At 27.9% G+C, this 24187-nt stretch overlaps 7 protein-coding genes across 7 annotated transcripts; 2 read left to right on the top strand and 5 right to left on the bottom strand.

Annotated features, from left to right (window-relative positions):
- Positions 1 to 2240: 2240 nt before the first annotated feature.
- Bm13488 (Uncharacterized protein) lies at positions 2241 to 2856 on the bottom strand (the record flags this gene model as incomplete). The annotated part of the gene is made up of 3 exons (XM_001894304.2): positions 2241 to 2341; positions 2487 to 2567; positions 2769 to 2856. The coding sequence occupies 3 exons, from the start codon at positions 2854 to 2856 to the stop codon at positions 2241 to 2243; spliced, it is 270 nt and encodes an 89-aa protein (XP_001894339.2).
- A 1969-nt stretch (positions 2857 to 4825) lies between these two features.
- Bm1379 (Uncharacterized protein) lies at positions 4826 to 5647 on the bottom strand (the record flags this gene model as incomplete). Its single annotated transcript, XM_043080775.1, has 3 exons — positions 4826 to 4932; positions 5115 to 5195; positions 5572 to 5647. 3 exons carry the CDS (start codon positions 5645 to 5647, stop codon positions 4826 to 4828), a joined length of 264 nt encoding a protein of 87 aa, XP_042936709.1.
- A 2753-nt stretch (positions 5648 to 8400) lies between these two features.
- On the top strand, positions 8401 to 9072 carry Bm10169 (Uncharacterized protein; the record flags this gene model as incomplete). The annotated part of the gene is made up of 3 exons (XM_001894305.2): positions 8401 to 8494; positions 8729 to 8809; positions 8966 to 9072. 3 exons carry the CDS (start codon positions 8401 to 8403, stop codon positions 9070 to 9072), a joined length of 282 nt encoding a protein of 93 aa, XP_001894340.2.
- Positions 9073 to 15391: 6319 nt separating this feature from the next.
- On the top strand, positions 15392 to 16017 carry Bm10170 (Uncharacterized protein; the record flags this gene model as incomplete). Its single annotated transcript, XM_001894307.2, has 3 exons — positions 15392 to 15479; positions 15677 to 15757; positions 15911 to 16017. 3 exons carry the CDS (start codon positions 15392 to 15394, stop codon positions 16015 to 16017), a joined length of 276 nt encoding a protein of 91 aa, XP_001894342.2.
- A 2020-nt stretch (positions 16018 to 18037) lies between these two features.
- On the bottom strand, positions 18038 to 18660 carry Bm13490 (Uncharacterized protein; the record flags this gene model as incomplete). The annotated part of the gene is made up of 3 exons (XM_043080774.1): positions 18038 to 18138; positions 18295 to 18375; positions 18567 to 18660. The coding sequence occupies 3 exons, from the start codon at positions 18658 to 18660 to the stop codon at positions 18038 to 18040; spliced, it is 276 nt and encodes a 91-aa protein (XP_042936708.1).
- Positions 18661 to 20207: 1547 nt separating this feature from the next.
- Positions 20208 to 20926, bottom strand: Bm10172 (Uncharacterized protein; the record flags this gene model as incomplete). The annotated part of the gene is made up of 3 exons (XM_043080773.1): positions 20208 to 20314; positions 20521 to 20601; positions 20818 to 20926. 3 exons carry the CDS (start codon positions 20924 to 20926, stop codon positions 20208 to 20210), a joined length of 297 nt encoding a protein of 98 aa, XP_042936707.1.
- A 1669-nt stretch (positions 20927 to 22595) lies between these two features.
- Positions 22596 to 23230, bottom strand: Bm10173 (Uncharacterized protein; the record flags this gene model as incomplete). Its single annotated transcript, XM_001894309.2, has 3 exons — positions 22596 to 22702; positions 22838 to 22918; positions 23149 to 23230. The coding sequence occupies 3 exons, from the start codon at positions 23228 to 23230 to the stop codon at positions 22596 to 22598; spliced, it is 270 nt and encodes an 89-aa protein (XP_001894344.1).
- Positions 23231 to 24187: the final 957 nt, after the last annotated feature.

The following is a 24187-nucleotide window of genomic DNA, read 5'->3' as shown; positions in this document are numbered from 1 at the left end:
GTTATTTTGTTCGCCAACGGTTATCACAATTTATCAGTAATCTTTTATTATAAATTATAATCAATAACTGGTTTCTGAAAACATTTAACCTTTTATTGCCTAAAATCAAGTTTTTTCTCTGAAATCTCTGCAATTTGAATTTTATAATTTGGACACGTGGAATTTTTTGCATATTTTATATAGAAAGAATATATAATTTTTATATAAGGATAAAAGCACTTATAATCAGGTATTTTTTTCAAAAAAAAAAAAACTTGGTGATCGTTTTGTTATGACTGGATCAAACGCTTTCAAGAGAACTTGAAAGCAATGCATAATCAAATTGTGAATCTTCAGAAAATATGACCTGACGCCTTGATTATTACGCTCGAAACATTTGTTCAGGAATGGTCAAATCTCATCCAGAATACGTCAATCGCAACAAAAAGGAAAGATGAAGAAAAGAATACACAAACTATCATAAATTTAATAGCTGATCAAGAGGAACTATTATTAGTTTGAAAATATGCAAATTTCAATATTACAGGACTTTAATTCTGGATCAAGTTTGGAATCTGTTTATTTTGTGATGAGAAATAGAAAAAAATCGTTGTTAAAATTGGTAAAATTTCTTTATCTCATATTCACAGGCAAATACTACGAACTTAAAAGTATAGTTTCGATATACTATCCTGGCTGCTAGCTCCATGAATTTGTCAAAGCCAAGTACAATAATAAATAAGAAAGGCTCTTAAATAAGAAAGAAAGGCTCCACTGATAGAAATAATATCTAAAACTATTTTATTAAATATTGAGTGGGGAATAGTGGAACCAACTAGTGGTTGAAGACCTAAAAACAGCACTTTTTATACTTCAAAAGCGGAATTCATGAATAGGACCTGTCTGATATCTGTTAGATGCATTCAAACTACTTGTGTTTTTGCTGTGATTTTCATATTTCTCGAATTTAGTGGAAGAAAAAAGAGATAGATTGAGTCGGATAAAACAAATTTTTATCAAATCGTTTTTTTCGAATAAAAACTTGATTTTAAGTTATTTTATTCTTCAGTTTATCAGTAATTCTTTGTTATAAATTATAAAAAGCAGCTATTTATTAAAAGATTTGACTTTTAAAAATGTCTCAAGTCATTTTTTTTTTCTCCGTAATCCTTGCAGTTCAAATTTTATAAAATGAACACATGGATAAGTAATTCATCCGAGATTAGTCAAACGATAGTCAAAATATTTCAAAATTCCTAAACCTGCTATTTCCACTCTTGAACTTTCTGAATGCTTAACAGATAATGTGACTTACTATCTTGAGTTTATAACAATGAAACGATATGACACTAAAATGTCAAAAAAACCAAAATATAATCTGTCAAAATTATTTTATATTAAATCAGAAAATACAAATTTGTTCACTACAGATTGTCTAATTTAATTAATATTCTATAGACAAATATATAATTATTTCAACTTTATACCATAAATGGAGAAATCATTTTATTCAATAATCATCTTCCACTTATAGTAGAGCTTATATCTATCATTCAGTACAGTTCTACTATGTTAACAAATAACATATACATTGCTTAGTGTGTTGAATATTGTTCCCAATTTTATTGTTAAGACTTTCCAATCTGACCGTTCTTTCTTCAATAAACCAAATCGATTTGCAATGTCGAATCGTTCCAGAAGCCTTTTGATCTAACTGTCGCCAATGTTCACTATACGAAAAGTTAGATCACTTACTCCTTGGAGTATTGTGAGATTCGACTCGATGATTTACTCCGGCTTTCGCTCACTCAGTTCAGTTCATTTCAGTTAAAAGGTAATAGCGCAGTAATAGAAATTACGTGTAGAGAGAAAGTACGTCATGGCATCACGCATTTGACGGATTATTGATATTATTCTAATTTATTCCTTACTGTTATTGTACAAATACGATATTGTAAGAGAACAATAAAGCTGTTAGTGGACATTCTGTATTTACAGCAATATATAAGTACTACTTTGTTGACACTAACTGGAGGATATAGGGAAATAGTGAAAATATGAAAGAAAAACGTTAATTTAGAAGCTATTGTTATTCTTTTGTGTTGTAAACAAATTTTCAAAAATTCAAAATTTTATCAGTTTTAGTGTTCCTCTTTTTTCGTTTGGTATTCCTTTATCGGATTTCCTTTATTAACAACTCGATGTTCTCAATTTATTGAAATGTGACTGTCAATCACTTGCATATTTACATTCTCCTAATTTCAATTTATCAGATTAACAGTGTTTGTCATCAATAGCAGCGGTTTTTCTTCCAAAATAAATAATCTTCCATTTTCCATTGTGTCACAATTCGTCAATGTTGCTGCAATCATTGTATTGAAATAATTATTCAAATTCATTCCTTTTTATAAAAAGAAACTAAAAACTAAAACGAATTATGAAATTAAATCTCCTTGAAATCACTTAAAAGATAATGCTTGTGTTAATTCTTCATGAAATGAGCATACATTCTTCCACTTGCGTTATCTCCATCAGTAACTCATCATCCCACAGTTTGTCAAGTTTATAATCTGTGATAACATCAGCAGCTGGAATTGATTATTTGATTAAAATTACAAACGAAGTACAAAACTTTAAAATTTTAAATGATAAAAAAGGAATATCAGCGATATTCGAATTGAAATCTGCTACCTGTTATCAGAAATCAGATTAAAGTGATTGAAATGATGTAAAATACGAGATTCATATATATTTCGAGATTTTTATTTTACTGAGAGGTCGATGCATACCTACTGGTGCGACTCTCATTCCTTGCCGATTTTGTTGCTGATTACCACAATAGACAATGAAAGAAAGATATACTATCAACTTTGACATATTTCAAATTAGTTTTATTGCAATTTCAATATTTCCTGAAATGCGTTTTATTGATAATTTGTAATTTTAGCTACGGTATTATTTCAACAAAATCAGATCCGAAGCGGTTTTATCGTTTCATGAAATGCTTAATGGATGGCTTAATTGATTTGTCCCTTTTTTGTCCCTTAATTTTCATATTACTCTTGATTTTTCGCTATGCAGTCGTTGTATTGCTATGCTATTCTTGCAGCATGCACGAAATAGCTCAGATGCATTTACATGCATTCAAGAAAACAATAAACAAAAAAGAATTTGAATAATTAATAATACATTGTTCAGTTAACTGTATATAGCATTTTGTAGAGTATTTTATCAATCTGACAAATTTGCTCTCATAAGTTATTTACTAATACCTGAATAATTAAACAGCAAATTTGAAGTAAAACAAAAGATTATTAAAACAAAAAATTTATCTTAAATTTTATATTGCCCCAAGCATGATTTAACGCAAAAAACTTTTCACTGATAGAAATAATATCCAAAAACATTTTCTTAAATATTAAATAAAAGGTGGGGAATAGTGGAACCAACTAATGGTTGAAGACCTAAAAACAACACATTTTATACTTCAAAAGCGGAAATCCTGAGTAGAACCTGTCTGATATCTGTAGATGTATTTGAACTATCTATGGTTTTGCTGTGTTTTTCACATTTTTCGAATTCAGTGGAAGAAAAAAGGTATAGATTGGATCAGTAAGTATTGAAAAAAAAATAAATAAAATCACCAAGTTGCTTTTTTCTTTTTGTTTTTTGAAAAAAAAAAAAACTTGATTTTAAGTTATTTTAGTCTTCAGCAATTGTAACAAATTACCTAATTCTCTGTTACAAATTTTAGAAAGTAACTTTTTTAAAAATATTTAACTTTCAAATGTTTGAAATCAGATTTTTTGCGCTGGAATCCTTGCAGTGTAAATTTTTATAAAATAAGCATGTTGATCAGTAATTTATCCGAGATTAGTCAAACGATAGTTCATATCAGCGTTTTCAGATTTAAAAAAAAGATAAAATCAAATCTGAAGTTTATAATGCTAGCTTAAAAAGTATTATCACTTTTCCAACAATATTCATGTTGCCTTTACAAACATTTATTCATTTCAAGTAATAATTACAAGCTTCAACCTTCGATTTTATTTTATCCTTATTTTTTAAAACAATTTTATTACCCATATCAATTTTACACATGGAAAATACATTGCAACCATAAACATTTTGTCACATATTGACATTATTAATTTGACAAAATCATTTCATCACCGATAATTCAACTTCCCATCCTCTCACAATTTATTTAATAACTTAAAGTAACCAAATTTTTGGCAGCAACAAAACATTTGAAATGAAAATTGCGTATCATTTATGCTCTCTACCAATTCGTGTATATCTCTATGAGTTTTAGATAATTATCATAAAAATTACTCCTTCATATCCATGAAATTTTTCATCTTTTATTATATTTTAATGTTTTCATTTTAGATACAACTTATTTCAAATGAATCTCTCCATATATATTATTATTTTGGCTTGCTTTAGCTTCTTTTTTCGAAGAAAAAGAAATTGCTGAGAAAGAAACCCTTATTATCAATGAAAATAAAAAGTAAACAAAGTAATAATAAAATTTTTTTACAATACAATTTCATTCATAAACAAAGTAAAAATTTTCTACAATACAATAATAATTTCATTCATTAATATAATTTTTATTTTTCGATTTTTTTTTCTTTTTAAAATCACTGATATAAAGTATTATTTGAATAATCTCACATGGCTTATTGATATTATTACTGCTTTTGTAATTAGTAAAATTCCAAATTATATAATTTAAATTGTATCATACACATATTATTTAAAAATTATAGAGAAATTGTAAAAAAAAAAAAAAAAAAAACAAATAATTTAAGGCTAACATTGAAGAATCATTTATATTCTCCTATTTCCACTTTATCAGATTAACAGTATTTGTCATCAATAACAGCGATTTTTCATCCAAAATAAATAATCTTCCATTTTCCATTGTGTCATAATTCATCAGTGTTGCTGCAATCGTTATATAGAAATTTTTTTTTATTTTTTTAAATTATCTTTTAATTATTTAAATTCATTATTTCGTTAATAAAAAAAAGCTCATGTATCGAACTAAAAAGAATTATTAAATTAAATCTTCTCGAAATCACAAAATTGAATAATGCCTAAATTAATTCTTGGTGAAATGAACATACATTCTTCTACTTGTTTTGTCTCCATTATTATGCCATCATCCCATAACTTATCAGCTTTATGATCTATGATAAGATCAGCGGCTGAAATTGGTGCTAAGAATATCCCATTAAGATTAAAGAACAAGCTATCACTTCAAATTATCAGTCATAAATTAGTCCTTTGAAGTTTTATTTTCCACTTCTTCGAATTTCTTTTTCGCAAAGAATTACAGTAATATTTTTTTTTTTTCAAATGATTAAGTTGTTATTTTATTTTAATTATTCGTTGTTTGTCACTATTGATATTGCAAAAATGATTTCACTAGCATTCGAAATGAAATTACTTTCATATTAAATGCTGTTTTGTCTAAGTAAAATGTTTGGAACGATTGAGAATGAGCGAATTACATATTAAAATTTGTATCTCATTTGGAAGTGAAATAAAATAATAGAAGAAAAGTGAGAAGTTGTTTGATACCTGCGACTCGGTTTCTTTGGTTAGCAGCTCTGCCACAATATGTGATGAAAGCAAGATATACTATCAATTTTGACATATTTAAAATTAGTTTTATTTCAATATTTCCTGAAGTGCTGATTTCATTTTATTCTAATTTTAACTTCGGTATTTTTTACATAGTCAGATCCAAAACGGTTTTAAATGTTTTATAAAATGCTCAATGGGAGGCTTAATGGATGATTTATCTTTCAATTTCTACATCATTCTTGATTCTGTCCCTAAATGGAAGACATGAAATGATTTAATTAACGTTCATTTATAAGCAATCATTCATTTTTTATAGACACATTCAAATTAAAAAAAATATATTCAATTAAACACACATTTAATGCATTCAATTAAAACTTGAACACACATAGCAGAATAAATCTGCTAATGTTTGCATTATGCATGACATAGCTCAGATACATTTACAAAAACAGCAATCAAAATAATCATCTGAATAGTAAATAATAAATTGTTCAAGTTAATTGTCACCCAGTTATCAAGCACTGCACTTGTTATTAATTGTTATTATTGACAACAACTGATTACAGTGAATTATTAATAATGCGAATTTAAATTTTATATTGCTTCGAGCATGATTTAACACAGGAAATTTTCAGTGATAGAAACTTAAATATTGAAAAAAGTGGAGATGGTGGAACCGATTAGTGGTTGAAGACCTAAAAACAACACTTTTTATACTTCAAAAGCGGAATTCCTGAGTAGAACCTGTCTAATATCTGTAGATATATTCAAACTACTTATGTTTTTGCTGTGATTTTTACATTTCTCGAATTCAGTGGAAGAAAAAAAAGGATAGATTGAATCGAGTAAGTAATCAAAAAAAGAAAACGGATTTTAAACCACCAAGTTGTTTCTTTTTTTTTGAAAAAAAAAACTTGATTTTAAGTTATTTTAATCTTCAGCAATTGTCACAATTTATCAGCAATTCTTTGTTATAAATTATAGAAAGTAGCTATTTATGAAAACATTTAACATCTAAAATGTCTCAAGTCAGATTTTTCTTTCTCTGAAATTTTTGCAATCTAAATTTTATGAGATGAGCACAAGGATCAATGAATGAAAATTTTATGAGATGAACACAAGGATCAATGAATCAGTGTTTTCGAATTGAAAAAAAAAAAGTTAAAATGAAATCTGAAGTTTATAATGCTAGCCTAGAAAATACTATTACTTTTCGTATAATATTCATGTTGTCTTTTAGATAGATTTATTTTTTTCAACTAATGATCGATACGTATTTCAATTTTCGATTTTATCTTATCATTATTTTCTTTAAACAATTTTGTTATCAGTATCAATTTTACAAATGAAAAGTACATTGCATCATAAACATTTTGTCACATATTGGCAACATTATGTTGACAACATTGTCAACGAAGTACACGAAGAATCTTACAGATGTCAAATGTATTCACCATGTAACATCATCTGACTGTAATCCTTCCATTTATCTTCTGAAAAGTTCATTTTATGTCAATATTTTCAACTTTTGTTTTATGAAATAATTTTCACTTAAACTACCTTAAAAGTTTACTTTGGCTTATCTTCCATTCATCTTAAATTTATTCAAATTTTATTTACTTTTAATTAATTATACAATAAAGCAAATCATTTATATTACAAATCATTGATATTAGTATATCGTAATTTTGTAGAAAATTAATAAATTAAGTGAGGTAATGATAACTGATTTCGTTTATGCATATCCGAAAGCACGAATTAGGGAATGAAATCATTAATGATAAATTGCTGCATAATTTTAAGTAAAAATTCTTTACAATACAAAAATAATTTCATTTATTAATATTTTTTTTTTATTTTTTGTTTTTTGAAAACATTTATTTATTTGTATTTTAAAACATTGAAAAAAAAAGTTTATTTATTTTTGAAAACATTTTTCTTGAAAAACTCACATGACACATGAAACACTGACGTCAACACTGCTTTTGTAATTAATAAAAAAAAAAACTACGTGTTCAAATTATAAAATTTAAATTACGGCGACTTCAGAGAAAAAAATTTGATTTTAGACGTTTAAAAAAAAAAAATATTTTTAAAAACTAGTTATTGTCTATAATTCATAACAAAAGATTACTGATAAATTGTGATAATTGTTGATGATCTCAGATATCAGACAGGTTCCACCCAGGAATTCCGCTTTTGAAGTATAAAAAGTGCTGTTTTTAGGCATTCCACCATTGGTCGGTTCCACCATTCTTCACCTTTTTTTTCCAATATTTAAGAAAATATTTTCAAATATTATTTTTAGCTACATCAATGAGAATTTCTTTTCCTGAGTAATGTAAAACAATAAATTGACATATTTGGGATTTTTTTTTTTTTTTTTTGTATTAATAATGGGCTATGAGAATAAATTTGTGAAATTAACAACAAGCGCAATGTTTGAAATGGTGACAGTTAACTTCAACAATTAAACTGCTGATTATTCAAATTCTTTTTTAATTACTGTTTTCCTGAATGTATGTAAATGCGTCTCGGCTATTTCATGCATGCTGCAGAATTAGCAGACCAATACAAAAACTGCATTATAGATAAAAGAATGATAGTGTAAACAAACAATCATTAATTAAATAATTCAACATTTTTGTATAAGGAAAAAAGCAAAAGTAATATTAAAATTGATGAGCATTTCATAAAACAGTTAAAAAGTTTCGGATCCTACAGCTTTGAAATAACACCGTAATCAAAATTAAAATGTATCAATAAAGTGAAATCAGCACTTTAGGGAATATTAAAGTTGCAATAAAACTAATTTCAAATATGTCAAAGCTGATAGTGTTTCTTGCTTTCATCATATGTTGTAATCGACAACAAAACGCTCAAGCAGGAGCAAGAGCAGCAGCAGCAGGAGCAGGTATACATCTCTCTTTAAGTAAAATGAAAATCCCGATATATATATATATATATATATATATATATATATATATATATATATATATATATATTCATTTCAACCACTTAGATTTTTGATAAAACATGATTTCAATTTGAATATCACTGATATTCACTTTTGCAGTGAAAAGAGTATATCATTTAAAATCTCAAAGATTTCTACTTATAATCAAATAATCGCTAACATCAATTTCAGCCGCTGAAGTTGTCACAAATTATAGAGCTGACAAGTTATGGGATGATGACTTATTAATGGAGACAATGCAAGTAGAAGAATGTATGTTCATCTCATCAAGAATTAATTTAGGCGTCATTAAATTTTGAATGATTTCAAGGAGATTTAATTTGATAATTCCTTTCAGTTCCATTTGCTGGCTTCTTTTTATTAAGAAATGAATGAATTTGAATAATTATTTTAATACAATGATTGCAGCAACACTGACGAATTGTGACACAATGAAAGATGGAAGATTATTTGTTCTGGAAGAAAAACCGTTGTTATTGATGACAAATACTGTTAACTTGATGAAATGGAATTAGGAAAATGTAAATGTGCAATGTGCAAGTGATTAAATATTAATTGAAGATCACATTTCAATATATTGAGAAGATCAGGCTGTTAATAAAAAAAGTCGGAAAAAGGTAAATCAAACGAAAAAAAAAAAAGGAAAACAGTGGAATCAGATTAATTGCAATTTTATTTTAAAACAAAAATGAATAACAAAGATTAAACATATTGTGGATTATTATTCTTCAGTTGTTAGCCAAATTACTCAAATTTTTCTTTACTTCTCTATATTCTCCAATTAATATCAAGAAAGTTTTTTAAATAATACGTAAATGATTTTGCTGTTATCATAACTGCACAGATTTATTGCTCGTTTACAATGTCGTATTTATACAACAATAGGGAATAAATTAATAAATTAAATATAGAATTATACCAATAATCCATCAAAGTTTGTGCTAAATTGTCGTACTTTCGTTCCGCACTTATTGCTACTACTGCGCCATTCATTGCCTTTTGAACTGAGTGCGCAAAAGGCAAATAGAGTCGAACCTTAAAATACTTTTTTTTTTTGATCCAAGCTTTTCATCTAGTGGACATTGGCTTAGGACAAAACGCGTGACAGTGAGTAAAGAGCTGTCATTATCGATTGAACGATTTTTCCTCTTTACATAGTAGAAGTTCGCTCTTAACATTGCATATAGTATCAGTTGCTTATAAGTGTGACTGTCAGATCAAAAGACTTCTGGAACAATTCAATTCGTCATTGCAAATCGATTTGGTCTCTAACAAAAGACACACATGGAACGCGAAATTTTCAGTTCATTGCACAATCCCTCCCTCCCGGAGAGCTCTTGTTCTCTTTGAGTTCTTTCTCGAAGGCTGGTCAAATATTTATTTTTCCTTGTATTCCAAGGATGTTTGACCAGTACTTAATAAGTTTCTCTTTGTTATTTGGTTTGTGTGATGAAAATTCTGCGGGGGTCATTGTCGTTAAAGATTGGAACATTGAGGGAAGCGTTAGGTGAAACGAAATCAGTTCAGCGCATGATTAAACAATCTTCAAAATTTGCGTAAGTCAGTGGACGTAATCTCTTTCTACTATTAGTGTTATCAACTCTTTTTCCCATAACAACTTTATACCGATTGTTAAGAACTCTGTTGTGCATTTCGTTCCATAATGATATAAAAACCAATTGAACGAATCTTCTTAATAAGTGCAAAAAATCTTCGGACGACAGATTTTCTACTAATTTTAATCTCGATGTGTGTGTGTGTATCTTTTGAAATTGGCAAATCTGAGTTTTAATAAAACGAGGACCGACATAATCGATTCCAATGAATTCTGCTTGATGTGCTTAAAAATAATTTTGTTGAATTCATTGTCATTTGAAAGGAATTCTCTAATGTTCATTGAGGCTTCTTTGAAGATACATTTTGTTTCTTCGTGCCTTCTGAGTTCCCTTAACTAATGATGTAACATTGTCAACGTAAAATTCCATTTTACATAATTATTATATTCCACTCTAATTTTCTCTGTCCTTAGCGCATTATTAATTAAATTATTAATAATTGCCTATTATTCATTATTTATTGCTACTAATTTTTGATCTTAACAACAATTAGTATTAATAATTTGTTCACCGATTTTAATTAATAAACATTATTAATAATTACCGTAAGCAAATCTCGTGTGACACTTCGAACAGTTAGTTATACAGCAGTACCTTACTACAACTAAAATATCATCCACTGATTAGTTTTTGAAGTCATCTACTAGAAAAAATAACAAACTTTGAAAATTTTTCAAATGGATGGAGCAGTAGTTTAGTGTTGTAATTTCATACACAAGAAAAAACATAATGCTATTAATTCCGAGTTCTGTTGATCATTTCTGTTATGAAATAAAATTTCAAATTGTCCATTTTTATCACTTCCAACCATAAATTTTTTTTGCCGATTTTCCTTTTTGCATTTTCTTTATTAACAACTCGATGTTTTCAATTTATTGAAATATGACCGTCAATCACTTGCATATTTACATTCTCCTAATTTCAATTTATCAGATTAACAGTGTTTGTCATCAATAGCAGCGGTTTTTCTTCCAAAATAAATAATCTTCCATCTTTCATTGTGTCACAATTCGTCATTATTGCTGCAATCATTGTATTGAAATAATTATTCAAATTCATTCCTTTCTTAATAAAAAGAAGCCGATGAATGGAACTAAAAGGATTTATTAAATTAAATCTTCTTGAAATCATTCAAAATCAAATAATGTCTAAATTAATTTTTTGTGAAATGAACATACATTCTTCTACTTGTTTTGTCGCCATTAGTAACTCATCATCACACAACTTTTCAGCTTTATAATCTGTGACAGCCTGAGCGGCTAAAAAAAAAGAGATTTGATTAAAACTGCAGAAAAGTTTTAAACCTTGTTGATTTGAAATGATAATGTGACAGCTCAGTTTCCATTACAGAGTACCAATTCGAATTGAAATCACTTTCCTCTTGTATGAGAAATCTTGACCAAAATGGCTTCAATGATACGGTATATATATGTACATATATATATATCAAGATTTTGTTTTACTTGAAGAGAGATCCATACCTACTGCTCCCCTTGCTCCCATTGCATTTTGTTGCTGATTACCACAATACATGATTAAAGCAAGACACGCTATTAGCTTTGACATATTTCAAATTAGTTTTAGTGCAACTTCAATATTTCCTAAATTACAGATTTTATTGATGCACTCTAATTTTAACTATGATATTATTTCGATACACCTAAAGGTTTTAACCGTTTTATAAAATGCTCAATTAGGCTTAACTGATCATTTGTATTTCAATTTTAATATCATTCTTGATTTTGTAGTTATACGGAAGACTTAAATGATTCAGCTAACGAACGTTTGTATTGTTCAAGTTAATTGTAACCGTATAAAACTTTACGCTTGTTTCTAATTTAACAAATTTATTTTTATCGAATAAAACAAGAATTATTAATACACCTAATTCAGTCATTTTAAATTTCATATTCCTCCGAGCATTATTTAACACAGGAAATTCTCGTGGATAGAAAGAATATCTAAAACTATTTTCTTAAATATTGAAAAAAAAAAGGGTGGAAACGACTAATGGTTGAAGACCTAAAAACAGCACTTTTTATACTTCAAAAACAGAATTCCTGAATAGAACCTGTCTGATGTCTGTAGATGCATTCAAACTACTTGTGTTTTTTGCTGTAATTTTTGCATAATTCAGTGAAAGAAAAAAAAGGATAGATTGAATCGAATAAGTAATCAAAAAGAAAAAACGGATTTCTCGAAAAAAAAAAACTTGATTTCATTTAATTTCATTCACCAGCACTTATCACAATTTATCAGTGATCTTTTATTATAAATTATAATCATTGACTAGTTTCTGAAAACATTTAACTTTTTTTATGAAAAATAAGAAATATTAGAAAATTTATACTTCATTTAATTGTAGCAGTTTCGCTTTCATTGATAACAGGGGTTTCTTTTTCAGCAATTTGTTTTTTTTCCAAAATGAAGCCAAGACAAGCCAAAATAATAACATATATGGAGAGATTCATTTGAAATAAGTTGTATCTAAAATGAAAACATTAAAATATAATCAAAGATGAAAAATTTCGTTTATATGAAGGAATAATTTTTATGATAATCCTTTTTTTTTTCTATGATAATTTTTTTCATTTGAAAACGCTGATATGAACTATCGTTTGACTAATCTCGGATAAATTACTGATCAATATGCCTTTTTTATAAAATTTACACTGCAAGGATTCCAGCACAAAAAATCTGATTTCAAACATTTGAAAGTTAAATATTTTTGAAAAAAAATTACTTTCTACAATTTGTAATAAAAGATTACTGATAAATTCTGATAAGTGCTGCTGAATAAAATAACATGAAATCAAGTTTTTTTTTTCGAGAAATCCGTCTTTTCTTTTTGACTACTTATTCGATTCAATCTATCCTTTTTTTTCTTCCACTGAATTCGAAAAATGTAAAAATTACAGCAAAAACATAGTTAGTTTGAATACAACTACAGATATCAGACAGGTTCTATTCAGGAATTCCGCTTTTGAAGTATAAAAAGTGCTGTTTTTAGATCTTCAATCATTAGTTGGTTCCACTATTCCCCACTTTTTTCAATATTTAAGGAAATAGTTTTAGATATTATTTCTATCAGTGGAAATCCCTGTGTTAAATCATGCTCGGAGCAATATTAAATCTAAAATAAATTTGTTGTATTAATAAACTTTTGTATTACTTCAAATTTGCTGTTTAATAATTCAATATATTAGTAAATGAGTTATGAAAACAAATTTACTAAATTAATAAAAATTAAACAATTTGTCGACTATTCAAATTTTTTTTTACCTTGTTTTCAAGAAAGACATGGAAATTTAACGACAAATTATCAATTAAACCTTGAGTTGAGCATTTCATAAAACGATTAAACTGTTTCGGATCAGTTTGTGTCGGAATGATTCCGTAGCTGTATCATTAAAAAATTTTAGTAAAGTGAATTTTTTAACAAATATCAAAGTTGCAATAAACCAAACTTGAAAAATGACAAAATTGGTAGTATATCTTGCTTTTATCATCTTTTGTAATCGGCAACAAAATCAGCAAGGAATGGGAGCAGTAGTAGGTATGCATCACTTTTTAAGTAAAATAAAAATCTCAGTATTTACATCCCATTATATATCATTTTAACCATTTTAGTCAGATTTTTGATAAAACAGTAAGTATTCGATTTCAATTCGAATATCACTGACATTCGTTTTTGTAATAGAAACAACATATTATCATTTCAAGTCTCTAGGGTTTCCATCTTTTATGTAATTTTAATCAAATAATCTCTAGCACCAATTTCAATCGCTGATGTTATCACAGATTATAAAGCTGAAAAGTTGTGGGATGATGACTTACTAATAGCGACAACACAAATTGAAGAATGTATGTTCATTTCACAAAAAATTAATTTAGGCATTATTTAATTTTGGATGATTTCAAGGAGGTTTACTTTGATAATTCCTTATAGTTCCAGGCTTTCATTTTATAAAGAAAAAATGGATTTATAATTATTTCAACAGAATGATTGCAGCAACATTGATGAATTGTGACACAATGGAAGATGGAAGATTATTTGCTTTGGACTACTCAGGAATTCCGCTTTTGAAGTATAAAAAGTGCTGTTTTTAGGTCACCAACCATTAGTTGGTTCCACTATTCCCCACCTTTTATTTAATATTTAAGAAAATGCTTTTGGATATTATTTCTATCAGTGAAAATTTTTCCAAAGAAATACAAATGAAATAAATAATGACTTGCTGTGTTTTTGTCGGATTTAAGTAATGAAAATAAATTTGCTCAGTATTTGTCACTTATTTTGACTCATTTATTGATTTCAACAACTAAGAACAAAGAAGATTAAACTATAATACAATAAGTGTCAAATTAATGCTGTAATTTATTAATTGAACAGTTTTAATGATGATTTTAGCCCATATTCCATAATAAAATAAATAGATTTCAAATTTGCGGTGGAATTATAAAAATCTTGTAATATTGGAGTGAGAATAGCTCAGAATTCGTTTTCAAATTTTCAATTGAAGATATTTCAGAGAAGAAAGTTTGATTTCGGATATTTCAAAATTAAATATTTAGAGCAATTAGTTATTTTTGTTCAATTTATGATAAAAGATTGCTGATAGATTGTAATGTAAGAACAAAACAATTTAATGGTTAGAAGTTCGTTTTTCCTTTTTTCCGGTCATATTCAGTCCTTCATTCTTCTTTCTTCTATTCAAAAGGGAGTGACACCTGCAATATTAAACTGGTTATGCACAGGATCGCAAAGTATAAAAAGCGCAGTTTGTAAATCTTCAATTATCAATTAGTTCGTACTTCATTTTTTTTCAAACTTTATGAAGCTACTCGTGGATACTGTATCTATCATTAAGTATTTTGTTCGCTAAATCTTGATCTCTCCTGACATAAATAAAGAATTATTTGGCATTTAAAAACAAATTCACTGTATTAGAATGAGCTATGAAATTGAAATCCGCTAGTAGTCACTGAAGTAACTTTCCGAATAGCAATTCCCTTAGCTTTATGTTAAATTGCCATTGTAATGCAGTAAATTTATTCATGCTAAAATTGTTGAAATGAATGAAATTTTAAAATAAAATCATTCATTCGATGATCAAAAGCGATTCAGATCAGATCGTATTGAAATAATATCGTAATTAATCGATAAAAAATATTAGCAAAGTGAAAATTTCAGCAAAGTTGCAATAAAACTACGAAAATGGCAAAGTTGATAGTGTATCTTGCTTTCGTCATCTGTTGCGGGGGTATGCGGCTGCAAAATATGGAAGCAATGGCAGCAGGAATAGGTATGCATCTCCTTTTAAGTAAAATTATAATCTTTATATCTTGTATTCTACATCATTTGAACCGCTTTATTCAAGATTTTTGATCAAATGGAAAGAGAAAGTGATTTCAATTCGAATGCCAGCGACTCACTTTTAAATCTCAAATGTTTCCTCCTCGCCTATAAGTTTAATCAAATAATCTCTAGCACCAATTTCAGTCGCTGATGTTATCACAGATTATAAAGCTGAAAATTTGTGGGATGATGACTTACTAATGGCGACAAAACAAGTAGAGGAATGTATGTTCATTTCACAAACAATTAACTTAGACACTATCTTTTAAGTGATTTCAAGGAGATTTAATTTGATAAATCCTTTTAGTTCCATTCGTCGGCTTCTTCTTATTAAGAAAGGAATGAATTTGAATAATTATTTTAATACAATGATTGCAGCAACACTGACGAATTGTGACACAATGAAAGATGGAAGATTATTTGTTTTGGAAGAAAAACCGTTGTTATTGATGACAAATACTGTTAACTTGATGAAATGGAATTAGGAAAATGTAAATGTGCAATGTGCAAGTGATTAAATATTAATTGAAGATCACATTTCAATATATTGAGAAGATCAGGCTGTTAATAAAAAAAGTCGGAAAAAGGTAAATCAAACGAAAAAAAAAAAAGGAAAACAGTGGAATCAGATTAATTGCAATTTTATTTTAAAACAAAAATGAATAACAAAGATTAAACACATTGTGGATTGTTATTCTTCAGTTGTTAGCTTTCCAAATTATTTAATTTTTTTTTTACTTCTCTATATTCTCCAATTAATATCAAGAAAGTTTTTTAAATAATACGTAAATGATTTTGCTGTTATCATAACTGCACAGATTTATTGCTCGTTTACAATGTCGTATTTATACAACAATAGGGAATAAATTAATAAATTAAATATAGAATTATACCAATAATCCATCAAAGTTTGTGCTAAATTGTCGTACTTTCGTTCCGCACTTATTGCTACTACTGCGCCATTCATTGCCTTTTGAACTGAGTGCGCAAAAGGCAAATAGAGTCGAACCTTAAAATACTTTTTTTTTTTGATCCAAACTTTTCATCTAGTGGACATTGGCTTAGGACAAAACGCGTGACAGTGAGTAAAGAGCTGTCATTATCAATTGAACGATTTTTCCTCTTTACATAGTAGAAGTTCGCTCTTAACATTGCATATAGTATCAGTTGCTTATAAGTGTGACTGTCAGATCAAAAGACTTCTGGAACAATTCAATTCGTCATTGCAAATCGATTTGGTCTCTAACAAAAGACACACATGGAACGCGAAATTTTCAGTTCATTGCACAATCCCTCCCGGAGAGCTCTTGTTCTCTTTGAGTTCTTTCTCGAAGGCTGGTCAAATATTCATTTTTCCTTGTATTCCAAGGATGCTTGACCAGTACTTAATAAGTTTCTCTTTGTTATTTGGTTTGTGTGATGAAAATTCTGCGGGGGTCATTGTCGTTAAAGATTGGAACATTGAGGGAAGCGTTAGGTGAAACGAAATCAGTTCTGCGCATGATTAAACAATCTTCAAAATTTGCGTAAGTCAGTGGACGTAATTTCTTTCTACTATTAGTGTTATCAACTCTTTTTCCCATAACAACTTTATACCGATTGTTAAGAACTCTGTTGTGCATTTCGTTCCATAATGATATAAAAACCAATTGAACGAATCTTCTTAAAGTGCAAAAAATCTTCGGACGACAGATTTTCTACTAATTCTAATCTCGATGTGAAGAGTGCCATCTATCTTTTGAAATTGGCAAATCTGAGTTTTAATAAAACGAGGACCGACATAATCGATTCCAATGAATTCTGCTTGATGTGCTTAAAAATAATTTTGTTGAATTCATTGTCATTTGAAAGGAATTCTCTAATGTTCATTGAGGCTTCTTTGAAGATACATTTTGTTTCTTCGTGCCTTCTGAGTTCCCTTAACTAATGATGTAACATTGTCAACGTAAAATTCCATTTTACATAATTATTATATTCCACTCTAATTTTCTCTATCCTTAGCGCATTATTAATTAAATTATTAATAATTGCCTATTATTCATTATTTATTGCTACTAATTTTTGATCTTAACAACAATTAGTATTAATAATTTGTTCATCGAATTTAATTAATAAACATTATTAATAATTACAGTAAGCAAATCTCGTGTGACACTTCGAACAGTTATACAGCAGTACCTTACTACAACTAAAATATCATCCACTGATTAGTTTTTGAAGTCATCTACTAGAAAAAATAACAAACTTTGAAAATTTTTCAAATGGATGGAGCAGTAGTTTAGTGTTGTAATTTCATACACAAGAAAAAACATAATGCTATTAATTCCGAGTTCTGTTGATCATTTCTGTTATGAAATAAAATTTCAAATTGTCCATTTTTATCACTTCCAACCATAAATTTTTTTTGCCGATTTTCCTTTTTGCATTTTCTTTATTAACAACTCGATGTTTTCAATTTATTGAAATATGACCGTCAATCACTTGCATATTTACATTCTCCTAATTTCAATTTATCAGATTAACAGTGTTTGTCATCAATAGCAGCGGTTTTTCTTCCAAAATAAATAATCTTCCATCTTTCATTGTGTCACAATTCGTCATTATTGCTGCAATCATTGTATTGAAATAATTATTCAAATTCATTCCTTTCTTAATAAAAAGAAGCCGATGAATGGAACTAAAAGGATTTATTAAATTAAATCTTCTTGAAATCATTCAAAATCAAATAATGTCTAAATTAATTTTTTGTGAAATGAACATACATTCCTCTACTTGTTTTGTCGCCATTAGTAACTCATCATCACACAACTTTTCAGCTTTATAATCTGTGATAACATCAGCGACTGAAATTGATGCCATGAATTATTTGTTTAAAATTACAGAAAAAACAGGAACTTTTCCGACTTGAAAATGACAGGTGGCATCCGAATTAAAATCACTTTCCTGTTTTATCAAGAATCTTGGATAAAGCGGTTCAAATGATGTAATATACGAGTTATAAAGATTTTCACTTTACTTAAAAAGAGATTCATACCTATTCCTATTCTCATTCCTTGCGCGTTTTGTTGCTGATTAGCAGCTCTGCCACAATATATAATGAAAGCAAGATACACTATCAACTTTGCCATTTTCGTAGTTTTGTCGCAACTTTGATATTTGCTAAAGTGCAGATTCCACCTTATTAATACTTTTTATCGATTAACTACGATATTATTTCAATACGATCTGATCTGAATCGCTTTTGATCATCGAATGAATGATTTTATTTTAAAATTTCATTCATTTCAACAATTTTAGCATGAATAAATTTACTGCATTACAATGGCAATTTAACATAAAGCTAAGGGAATTGCTATTCGGAAAGTTACTTCAGTGACTACTAGCGGATTTCAATTTCATAGCTCATTCTAATACAGTGAATTTGTTTTTAAATGCCAAATAATTCTTTATTTATGTCAGGAGAGATCAAGATTTAGCGAACAAAATACTTAATGATAGATACAGTATCCACGAGTAGCTTCATAAAGTTTGAAAAAAAATGAAGTACGAACTAATTGATAATTGAAGATTTACAAACTGCGCTTTTTATACTTTGCGATCCTGTGCATAACCAGTTTAATATTGCAGGTGTCACTCCCTTTTGAATAGAAGAAAGAAGAATGAAGGACTGAATATGACCGGAAAAAAAGGAAAAACGAACTTCTAACCATTAAATTGTTTTGTTCTCCAGCGATTACAATTTATCAGCAATCTTTTATCATAAATTGAACAAAAATAACTATTTGCTCTAAATATTTAATTTAAAAAATATCCAAAATCAAACTTTCTTCTCTGAAATATCTTCAATTGAAAATTTGAAAACGAATTCTGAGCTATTCTCATTCCAATATTACAAGATTTTTATAATTCCACCGGAAATTTGAAATCTATTAATTTCGTTATGGAATATGGGCTAAAATCATCATTAAAACTGATCAATTAATAAATTACAGCATTAATTTGACACTTATTGTATTATAGTTTAATCTTCTTTGTTCTTAGTTGTTGAAATCAATAAATGAGTCAAATTAAGTGATAAATATTGAGCAAATTTGTTTTCATTACTTAAATCCGACAAAAACACAGGAAGTCATTATTTATTTTCATTTTTGTTCCTCTGGTCAAGTTTTTTGTTAATTAATTTATTAACGATTTTCATTAATTATTAATTATTGTTGTTAATTTTTGATTTCATCTACGATGACTACCTTATTAATTATAATTTATAGAAAAATATTGATAATTACAATTAATGAACAGTTTACAGATAGCTATACAGCCGTATTACTGCCGATATCACCTATTGCTTTTTTGAAGTTTTTTTCACAAAATAGTAATCTTTATATAATTTTTCCAATGGAAGGTTAATAGTTTAGTTTAAATTTTTCTTTAAACAAGAAAACATAGTAGAATAAATTTTAAATCTTAACTTTCTCTACAAAAACAAATTCTGCACAATATGTATGATAAATCGCAATTTTATTAAATCTTTCAATTTCATTATTTTTAGCTTTTTTTTCCTTTTCGTCTGATTTTTTTTCCGATTTCTTTTATTAACAGCCTGATCTTCTCAATATATTTAAATGTGACCTTCAATCAATATTTAATCACTTGCACATTGCACATTTACAGTTTCCTAATTCCATTTCATCAAGTTAACAGTATCTGCCATCAATAACAGCGGTTTTTCTTTCAAAATAAATAATCTTCCATTTTCCATTGTGTCACAATTCGTCAATGTTGCTGCAATCGTTGTATAGAGATTTTCTCTTTTTTAAATTATTTCTTAGTTATTAAATAATTTTTTTAATTATTTAAATTCATAGTTTCCTCAATAAAAAGAAGTCTACGAATCGAACTAAAAGGAATTGTCAAATTCATCTTAAATCATCTTGAAATCACTCCAAATTAAATAATGCCTAAGTTAATTCCTTATAAAATGAACATACATTCTTCTACTTGCATTGTCTCCATTAATAAGTCATCATCCCATAACTTGTCAGCTCTATAATTTGTGACAACTTCAGCGGCTGAAATTGATGTTAGCATTATTTGATTATAAGTAGAAACCTTTGAGATTTTAAATGATATACTCTTTTCACTGCAAAAGTGAATATCAGTGATATTCAAATTGAAATCGAACCGAGCGTGTTTTATCAGAAGTCTAACTAAAGTGGTTAATATGATGTAGAATACAAGATATATTTGTATCGAGATTTTCATTTTACTTATAAAGTGATGCATACCTACTCCTGCTGCACCTGCTGGTCCTCCTCCTCCTCCTCCTCCTCCTGCGTTTTGTGCCTGATTAGCACAATAAATGATGAAAACAATATACAGTATCCATTTTGACATATTTGAAATTAAATTTATTGCAACTTCAATATATCCTGATATATAGATTTTGCTTCATTCATATATTTTAATTTCAGCAGTACTATTATTATAACACATCGGATCTCAAACGTTTTAACTGGTTTTACGAAAAGCTGAGCTGAAGTCTTAATGGAGGATTTATCTTTCAATTACCATATCATTCGTAATTTTATCACTATACGGTTTATGCTATCATTCTTTTACATATAATACAGTTACTGTATTAGCCTGCTAATGTTTACAGCATGCATGAAACAGCTCAAATGCATTTCAGAGTAACCAAAAAACAATTCGAATATTCAACAATTAAAAGTTCAAGTTAACTGTCACCACATCATGCATTAAGCTTGCTATTGATTTAAGAAATTCATTTTCATAACTCATTTTTAATACTAATGCAGTAGGTTGAAGTAAAACAAAGGATTATTAATACAACAAATTGATTTTAAATTTGATCTCGCTCCGAGCATTATTTAACACAGGGAATTTTCACTGATAGAAATAATATCTAAAACTATTTTATTAAATATTGAAAAAAAGTGGGGAATAGTGGAATCAACTAATGGTTGAAGACCTAAAAACAGCACTTTTTATACTTCAAAAGCGGAATTCCTGAATAGAACCTGTCTGATATCTGTTAGATGCATTCAAACTACCTATGTTTTTGCTGTGATTTTCATATTTCTCGAATTCAGTGGAAGAAAAACAAAGGATAGATTAAATTGGATAAATAATGAAAAGGATGGATTTTTAATCATCAGGTTTTTATCAGAAAAAAAACTTGATTTTAAGTTATTTTATTCTCTCTTCAGCAATTGTCACAATTTATTATAAATTATATATAACGATTATCTTTGAAAAATGTTTAACTTTTAAATGCCTAAATTCAAATTTTCTTTTTGCTTTGAAATATTTGCAATTTAGATTTAAAATTTAAACATGTGGAATTTTTTTTATTATATTTTTTGTTAATAACAAAAGCAATTTAACATCAATAATTTCAAACAATGCATCAGTGTTTTCTAAGACGAAGAAAAAAATAAGTCAAAATCAAATCCAAAGTTTACTGACTTTATATGCAATGTTAAAAACGAACTTGTACTATGTAAAGAGTAAAGGTCATCATTCATCTGCTTTTGACCCACTGTCACGCGCTTTGTTGATGTCCACTAGATGAAAAGTTTAGATCATTTCTCAGAGTATTTTTAGGTCCGATTCGATTTGATTCAATTGACTTTTGCGCACTCAGTTCAAAAGGCAATGAATGGCGTAGTAGTAGCAATAAGTGCAATACGAAAGTACGACAATTTAGCACAAACTTTGATGGACTATTGGTATAATTCTATATTTAAATTATTAATTTCTTCCCTATTCTTGTACAAATACGATATTGTAAAAGAACAATAAAGCTGTTACTGACATTTTGCATTTACTACAACAATAAGAACACATACGTACTCTTTAATAGCTTTCTTGACAATAATTGGATAACAACTGAAAAAATCATAATCCACATTGTGCATAAAAATTCCGAATTTCCGCTGCAAAATAAAATTTCAAATCTTCCAATTTTATGAGTTCTCGTGTTTTCCTCTCTTTTAATTTTCCATTTTTTTTTAAAACATGACCATCAATCTTTTACAGTTTCCTAATTCCATTTCATCAAGTTAACAGTATTTGTCATCAATAACAACGGTTTTTCTTCCATAACAAATAATCTTCCATTTTCCATTTTGTCACAATTCGTCAGTGTTGCTGCAATCATTTTATTGAAATAATTAATTATTTAAATTCATTCCTATCTTAATAAAAAGAAGCCGACGAATGGAACTAAAAATTAACACTCAAAATTAAATAATGCCTAAGTATTTCTTCATGAAATGGACATACATTCCTCCACTTGTATTGTCTTCATTAATAAGTCATCAGCCCATAACTTGTCAGCTTTATAATCTGTGATAACATCAGCGACTGAAATTGGCACCATGGATTATTTGATTAAGCTTACAAAACAAGCAAAACCTTTGAGATTTAAAAAAAAAAAATGATGTGCTGTTTTCATTGCAAAAATGAATATCAGTGATAATCGAATTAAATCTAACGCTACTTGTTTTATCAGAAATCAGGCTAAAGTGGTTAAAATAATTTAGAATGCAGTGTAAATGTCGAGATTTTCATTTTACTTAAAGAGAGATGCATACCTACTCCTCCTTGTACTACTGCTCCGTTTTGCTGTCGATTACAACAAATGATGAAAGCAAGATACACTATCAATTTTGCCATTTTTGAAGTTAGTTTTACTGCAATTTCAATATTTCCTAAAGGGTAGACCTCACTTTATTGATCAAACTATGATATTATTTCGGCGCAATCGAAAGGTTTTAGTTGTTTTATGAAATGTTCAACAAAAGACTTAATTGATGATTTATCTTTCAGTTTTAATATCATTCTTGATTTTGTCGTTGTACGGAAGGCTTGAAATGATTCAGTAGCGATTATACACTATCATGAATTTATGTAGAATGCAGTTACTGTATTAGTTTGCTAATACTTGCAGCATGCATGAATGCATTTACATGCATTCAGAAAGATAGTAATCAAAAAAGAGTTGATTAATTTTTCAGATTAACTATCACAATATCAAGCGTTGCCCTTGTTATTATTAACAATTTATCCTCATAGCTCATTTTTATTTATACAGTAAATTTGAAGTAAAACAAAGGATTATTAATACAACAAATTGATTTTAAATTTGATCTCGCTCCGAGCATTATTTAACACAGGGAATTTTCACTGATAGAAATAATATCTAAAACTATTTTATTAAATATTGAAAAAAAGTGGGGAATAGTGGAACCAACTAGTGGTTGAAGACCTAAAAACAGCACTTTTTATACTTCAAAAGCGGAATTCCTGAATAGAACCTGTCTGATATCTGTTAGATGCATTCAAACTACTTATGTTTTTGCTGTGATTTTCATATTTCTCGAATTCAGTTGAAGAAAAACAAAGGATAGATTAAATTGGATAAATAATGAAAAGGATGGATTTTTAATCATCAGGTTTTTATCAGAAAAAAAACTTGATTTTAAGTTATTTTATTCTCTCTTCAGCAATTGTCACAATTTATTATAAATTATATATAACGATTATCTTTGAAAAATGTTTAACTTTTAAATGCCTAAATTCATTTTTTTCTGAAATCCATGCAATATAAATATTATGATTAGAACATGTGGA

This window comes from Brugia malayi (assembly GCF_000002995.4).
Source record: "Brugia malayi strain FR3 genome assembly, contig: Bm_v4_Chr3_scaffold_001, whole genome shotgun sequence".
Taxonomy (NCBI): Eukaryota; Metazoa; Nematoda; class Chromadorea; order Rhabditida; family Onchocercidae; genus Brugia; species Brugia malayi.
The sequence above is the reverse complement of the archived record's forward strand: the minus strand, read 5'-3'. Positions and strand labels throughout refer to the sequence as shown.